At 41.0% G+C, this 7639-nt stretch overlaps 1 protein-coding gene across 2 annotated transcripts in view; it reads right to left on the bottom strand.

Moving 5' to 3' along the window:
• Positions 1-3318: 3318 nt before the first annotated feature.
• The window catches only part of heatr1 (HEAT repeat containing 1), an 81408-nt gene continuing 77087 nt past the window's right edge, over positions 3319-7639 (bottom strand). For both annotated transcript variants that reach the window (XM_080200679.1, XM_080200678.1), the window contains exons 42-45: positions 7247-7401; positions 6125-6283; positions 4801-4909; positions 3319-3704 (exon numbers count right to left, since the gene is read on the bottom strand). In XM_080200679.1, the coding sequence (XP_080056805.1) occupies positions 3616-3704; positions 4801-4909; positions 6125-6283; positions 7247-7401 (512 nt within the window). In that variant the 3' untranslated portion in view covers positions 3319-3615. The remainder of the gene's footprint in view (positions 3705-4800; positions 4910-6124; positions 6284-7246; positions 7402-7639) is intronic.

Raw genomic sequence — 7639 nt, 5'->3', positions numbered from 1 at the left:
TGGAGGAAAGGCAAATTGTGCGGAGGGTGTGGAGAGTCTACAGAAGGATCTAGATAGGCCAGGCGAATGGGCCAGGAAATGGCAAATGGAATTTAATGTTGGCAAGTGCGAGGTGGTCCACTTTGGTAGGAATAATGGTAGGAAGGATTATCACTTACGTGGCGAAAAACTGCAGCAGGTGACAGTGCAGAGGGACCTCGGGGTCCTTGTGCATGAGTCGCAAAAACCCAGCTTGCAGGTGCAGCAGGTGATCAGGAAGGCGAATGGGATGCTGGCCTTCATAGCGAGGGGGATTGAATATAAAAGTAGGGAGGTCTTGCTGCGGCTGTATAGGGCATTGGTGAGGCTGCAGCTGGAGTACTGTGTGCAGTTTTGGTCGCCGTACTTACGCAAGGATATTTTGGCCTTGGAGGGAGTGCAGAGGAGGTTTACTAGGCTGATGCTGGAGTTGAGGGGGTTGAACTATGAGGAGAGGCTGAATAAACTAGGCTTGTACTCGTTAGAGTTTAGAAGAATGAGGGGAGATCTCATTGAGACGTATAAGATGATGAATGGGATGGATAGGATAGAGGTGGAGAGACTCTTCCCGCTCAGAAAGGATAATAGGACTAGGGGGCACAGCCTCAAGATAAAGGGGGGGCGGTTTAGAACAGAGTTGAGGAGGAACTTCTTCACTCAAAGGGTGGTGAATCTCTGGAATTCTCTGCCCGTTGAAGTGGTGGAGGCTACCTCGCTAAATATTTTTAAGACGCGGGTTGATGGGTTTTTGATAAGGGAGGGGATTAAGGGTTATGAGGAGAGGGCGGGAATGTGGAACTGAGCCATGACAGATCAGCCATGATCTTATTGAATGGTGGGGCAGGCTCGAAGGGCTAGATGGCCTACTCCTGCTCCTATTTCTTATGTTCTTACGTTCTCACCTTACAAGATGCTGCCAGACCTGCTGAGATTTTCCAGCATTTTCTCTTTTGTATTCAGTTACTTCCACTGCCAGCATTTACCTAATTCCCTTTGAAAGTTATTGAATCTGCGTAGAGACTTATTAAAATAAGACTCTTTGAATTAACACCAATTAACTGAACACCAAGATTTCACTTTTTGAAAAAGAAACTTTACTGTGTATAAAAATAAAGCATTACTAACTTAACATTACAGTTTGTCCAGATTTGGAGTATAAATCCAGATCCCACATGACTGCAGCACAGATCACATGATCCCTTTTACCCTAAATATAAAGATTTGGGGCCAAAAAGCTACCACTTTGTCAGCGTTGGAGTCAGGGTGGGTGAGGTTCCCAGAACAGGAAGTCTGTTAGCCTCGAGCAGGATTTTACAATCTCTTCCTGAGCAAGGCTGTAAAGCCCTGTCCACTGTCCCAAAATCTAAATTTATATAAACTTCATAACTTCCATCACTGTTTGAAGCAATGTGCAATGTATTTCAGTTTGTAACTCATCGTCTGGCTTTGATTACTTACTGCATTTTCCCCCTCAAAACAATTTCTCTTTGATCAAAACCTTTAGTGATTTTGGATATCTATCAAAGCTCCTTTATTCTCTGCTCTAGTTCGTCACCTCTCCCCAGCCACCAATTAAATGAAACTTCTGATAGCTTGGTGTTTAAACTATAGAAACTACAATGATCCTTGGCCTTTTGTTCACAACAAACTAATTTATTGTCATGTGTTAGTATACAGTGACATGTTTTGTGTGCTTTATAGACAAAGCATACTGTATATAGAGAAGGATGAGATGGTGCAGACAGTGTTAGTCAGAGCCAGGGTGCAGAGAAATCTCAACTGAGATTTTGAATGGACGCACCTCATAATGATGGTAGCAGGGAAGAAGCTGCTCTTGAATCGGACGTCTGGGATGCACGTGGCCCTTGTATATGCTGGCTACTTTTCTAAGGAAGTGGAAAGTGTAGACTAAGTCAATGGATGGCCAGCTGGTTTGTGAGCTGGACGACTTCATTCATGATCCTTTGTAGTTCCTTGTGGTCTTGGACAGAGCAGGAGCCATATCAGGCTGTGATACAACCAGAAAGAATGCTTTCTATGCTGTACCAGTAAAGTTGTAGCTGACATGCCAAATTTCCTTCGCCTCCTGAGAAAGTTGGTGGGCTTTCTTAATTGTGGCATCAGCATAGAGGGACCAGGACAGTTGCTGGTGAGCTGGACACCTGAAACCCCAAATGCTTGTTACCATTTCTGCTTTGACCCCCATTGACTTAAGGAAATATAGTGGAGGATATGCCCTGCCTAAATCAATGATTCTTTGTTTTATTGACATGGAGGGAGAGATTATTGTTCCTGCACCAGTTCACCAGATTCTCTTTCCTGTGTTCTCTTGTCTGAGATCTGACCCACTATGTTGGTGTATTCAGCAAACTTGTGTTGGAAGGGAATTGGCCACACATTCATACATGTATGAGGAGTATAGACAGCTTTGTGGGGCACCAGTGTTGAGGATGATCATGGAGGTGTTGTCACCTATTCTTTACTGATTGTGATGTGTTAGAAAGTCTAGGATCCAGTCACAGGGGGAGGAGCTGAGCTCCAGGACACAGAATTTGGAGATGAGTTTTATGGGAATTGTTTTGAAGGCTGAGTTACAGGCAAAATATAGAAGTCTGACAAATGTCTTTGTTATCCAGGTGCTCCAGGGTTGAGTGCAGGGCTAGGGCGATGGTGTCAGCTATGGACCTTTGACTGGCATTTACAAAGCACCTTTAACTGATTGAAATGTCCCAAGATGTCAGAACAATCACTGTTGAAAATTAACACCTCGCTAAAGGTGGAGTCATGAGGACTGGTGACTTCAGTTGACTTTACTGAAGCATTCAATTGTAACAGCATCTTTTGGGAAGCGATTGTCTGATTCCCACTACCCATTGTATGAAGTGCTTTAGGATTTCACTCCTAAATAGCCTTGCTCTAACTTGAAGGACATCAGTGAACCAAATGAACACTTACAACAAAGCTAATGCCAGACCACAAATCGCTAGATTTATTGAATTCACAACTTGCCCTAGTTGCATTTGAAGTTTACCATAAGACCCACTTGAATGTAAAGTATACTTTATTGTTGGATTGGGGTAATTTCAATAACTCCCAAAGGTTACCAGCTGCAAACATTCTTGCATTGTCACGCACTTTGTTATGAGAACACTCTTCTACATGTAGTGTTTTTTCCAGACTCTTGGATCACATGAGTATGTGTCACTTCTGTCTATGCCATCACAGTACTACAGTTAACCCTTTACAGGACTTATGCACTTCATTATACTATGTTACATAAAAGCAAAATGAAATCAATCATTGTTTGTCAATCTATTTATTAAAAGTTGTTGGGCAATACAAATGATTATTGACAACAGCTATACGGAGGCTGTAGAACTGGCAACTCATCATCCAACCTGAACCAAATCAGGCAGCATATCAGAATTATTGATTTTCATGTATACAAAGATAAAATCCTGTACCTTCGGCACCACTAAGCCAACAGCTGCGATGGAGACACATTTAAACAGCTGTGCAAATCACAGCAACTTTATACTGTATGAACTCTTACTATATATATAAAATTACACAAACTTTTATAAAAAATTTGTACAATCAGAAATAGCTCTGCAGTTGTTCTCCAAGTATGACTTCAAGTTGCTGGATAACTTTCTGGCAATAGTGCTCCACCTCCTCGCAGTCATCTGCCAAACAAAGTACACAACATTTAATTAAAAAGTCCTACTTTGTGGAAGATACATGTAGGTCATTCACTTGCTGTTCTAGAATCTCAGAGGTTAAGCATGTGCGTTAGCTTACAAATTAACTACTCAGGGTGCAATGCTCAACTTTTAAGCAGAATTGTCAGATGCAGGTAAGATGAAGCATACATTGAAACCAAATGTTATTCTCATTTCAAAAACACACATTTATCTTTCATAGAATCCCTACAGTGCAGAATGAGACCATTCGGCCCATCAGGTCTGCACTGACCACAATCTCATCCAGGCCCTCTCCCCATAACTCCATGCCTGTACCCTAGCTAGTCCCCCTGATATTAAGGGGCAATTTAGCAGAGCCGTCCCACCTAACCTGCACATCCTTTGGACTGTGGTAGGAAACCAGAGCACCTGGAGGAAACACACGCAGACATGGGGAGGATGTGCAAACTCCACACAGACAGTGACCCAAACTGGGAATAAACCCGGGTCCCTGGCGCTGTGAGGCTAACCACTGTGCCACAGTACCCCCCCCCACCACCTCTGCAGCAGCTGGTAATGCCTGAAACTTTGTCATCTTTAGAAAGATTTATACGAAGCTGAAAATGGGAGCTGAGGTTTTCTTTTACTCACTTGGGTGAGTGAACAAGACTAAGGAGATGAAATTATTCATGGGCTACAGGACAAAATGGGCAATACAAAGGGACAGCCCGCTTTACTCTCTGCCCAAGTTCCTTTTCCATTGACTTTAATAGATAGGAAGGGCAGCAGGATTGTGGAACAGGCTGGGTTTCACTATTGCTCATTTTACACTATGGCCCAAGTTGAATTTCACTACTTTCTTTTCTTGAATGAAGCACAAATATAATTAATTGTCCTACCAACTCTGGCAAAGTGTGCAGGAGGTATCAGCATTAATTTCTAGCTTAGTACATCTGCACAATCTGATTGTCCTTTACAGTACATTGTATGCAGAATTGTTAGAGACATGAACAATCATCATACTAAAGCTTTTTTTAAATAAATATAACCACACTTCTGCCACTGAAAGAAAATATTTTAATCCAATTCAATTTCTTACCTTCCAGTAGCTCTGCCATGAAGGGAATGGTTTCTGGCAGTAACATAATATAGTTCTCCTTAAGTTTACTGGCCAGTTCCAGCAGCATAATCAGAGCAGAAAATCTCACCTGCGAATTAAATTAATGTATTTTAGCTCTTTTCATAAGTGTGTTGGAAAAGAAAAATCCATCTTAATTCAAGTCAGTCAAATCTGATGTTAATGACCCAGCCCTTCAAGTGAGGGATTTTTCAAAGACTTTGCCCACTAAACACCTTTCATCCACTCTCTATCCTGAATCAAACAAAGGTTTCCTCTGAAGTTTTCTCCCTTTCTCTGAAGATACTAAACTATTTCCTTTGAGGGACTCTTGGCCGATCATGCATAAACCAGGTCAGCCTCAGTTCTTCGTGCACTGACAACAACAATAGACAGCCCTCATCAGAAAAAGTAAAGTTAGGCCATTGGTATTCACTGAGCGCTGAAGAATAGCAATCACTTTATAAATCAATGTCCTTTTTAAGCACATCTTCCAGTCGACTTTATAGATAATGATTGAGAGAAAAACTCCCCTTGATTTTCCTCCTGGCAATCAGCATAGGGACTGATATGGATAATGCATTGCCCCATCAGAGACAGTTGTTGCACCACGTCAGGTTATGAAATCGAATTGAATAAACCTGGTAATGTGTGTTTGAGCACTAGAAACAACGATGATAAAAGATGATGGATTGTCCAAAGGATCCAACTGGTTCACTAATATCTTCTGGGAAAGTTGACTGCCATCCCCAGCTGGTCCTAGATTACAAGTGATGATTGACCCACATTGCATGCTTGACTTTCCAAGGGCCTAATTGCAACTAGGAATGGGAATATAAATAATGTCCATATTCCAAAGGAGGAATGAAAAAAGATAAATCAGCTAATTCCACGCAGACTTGGGATTGAACCACAGACCTTCCTGCTCTTTGGGCGGAATTTTCCAGCCAAGCTCGCCCCAAGACTGGAAAATCCGGCTCAAGGTTAACGGCCCTTTCCATAATCCATCCCCTGCCTGCTCAGATTCCTGTGGTGGCGGGACAGAAAAATTTCTCCCTTTATTGTTTCGGCATGTAAGTATATTCACCAACGAAACCACTAAGGAAGCCAAATCAAAGCTTTGGCATTTACAGCCAATCATGATTATCATCAAAGCACCAGAAATGCTATAGAAAGTTAACACCATTTAATGTGCAACCAAAGTTTGATATTCATAACCAACAGAAAACACAATAGCTAATGAAGCAAACAGGTGAAATATGCCCTTTAAAACAAGGTTTTGGGAGAAACTTGACAGTCAACCTACCTTTGACGAGCTGTGTCTTGTCTTAAGCAGGATCTGGTAATTTAGTGGTTTCCAGAATGAGTCATCACTAATAGCGACAGAAAACTGAGCTATACATGGGATAAGGTGATTAGTCATCCTATCCTTGTATTCCTCCTCACTTCCCAGCATGTTTTCCAGCTACCAAAAAAAATCGCAACATATTTAAACTTTTATTACAAAAGCAACAAATGACAGAGTTAAGAGTTTACAGCAGCCATTAATATACATTGTAATATCCATATGTTAGCAATTATTGATCACAGCCTTGATCCATGATAAATAGATATCGCAAAGCATAAACCCTTAAGCTCAGATGTGTATAGGAGGTTCTCAAATCCACCTGATTTTAGTCATTAAGTGTTTGTTTAAATTTTGGTTGCAGCTTAAATTCTGTTTTTCACACAAAATTCATGGATACAGCATGACATTTACATAACGGGATTAGCCAGGTATGATTTGTTGGTCAAATGCTGCAACTTTTGATGAGAAGTGCATCTAAACAGTGACAATATTAGCATGAGCAGATCCTGACACAAACAATGCAACAGAGGGGTTCAGAGGGCAAAATGAACCACGTGAGCACTTTAGTCACATCATCCAAACTTCTGTGATGAAAGTCAAATTAGAATGGGCTATTCTTTGTGATATAAATGTAATATTAGCTTTGTCTTCAATTTTGATTTCCCAAAATAAAATTTTGTCACAGGATCCTTGTAGATAGAAAGATTAGTGGCTCCCACACATGCCTCATGTAGTGCAACCAGTAGTGATAGTGTGGATTTAAATACTTGGAAGCAAAAACATTTACATATTGGAAAAGAGCAAGGGAACGGAGCTATTTGGATAGCTCCATCAAAAAACCAGCAGAGCCTCAATGGGCCAAATAGCCTCCTTTTGGGCTGTGCCATTCTATTTAACTGGTTACATCAGGAATGCCTCATGGCGTGTGTACATGATGTTTCATCAGTAATTTAGATATATCATCAAATAAAGACAAGTGGATAGATTAAGCGCAATGTACTCGTGAATATATGAACTGTGTGTAACTGGATAGCAGCAGTTTTGAGAAATAGAATGAAACATTAAAGCAGAGTTACAAACCTGATCTACTAAAGGCATCATGAGAGTGTCCGCTCTTTCCTTACTGACAAAGTGTTGAGTGTCGTAGAGAAAGATTTTGTGCATACAGTCGCAGACCAATCGAAGCAGTAAGCACGATTTTGCCACGTTCTTGTCTGAGTCAAAGAAAGCTTCGTCTATTTTGGGGAAATAAACAAAATGATAACCCACTAAACTTAATACTTGAGTAATTCTACTGTTAGTTAAACCCAACTGCATTTGCTATTTATTCATAGTGCATTTGATATAGTAAGGAATCTGACATCGATGACTGCTGATTGGGTCGCCTATATTATGTCAATCAGAATCCTTCTTAATTCTGAAAATTCTGATCAAATCTTTCCACAAACCTCTACCCCACTTTCTCTAATCTCT

This window comes from Carcharhinus amblyrhynchos, chromosome 12, assembly GCF_965287045.1.
Source record: "Carcharhinus amblyrhynchos chromosome 12, sCarAmb.v2.hapA, whole genome shotgun sequence".
Classification (NCBI taxonomy): domain Eukaryota; kingdom Metazoa; phylum Chordata; class Chondrichthyes; order Carcharhiniformes; family Carcharhinidae; genus Carcharhinus; species Carcharhinus amblyrhynchos.
Note: the sequence above shows the minus strand (reverse complement) of the source record. Positions and strands in the feature narration are given on the sequence as shown.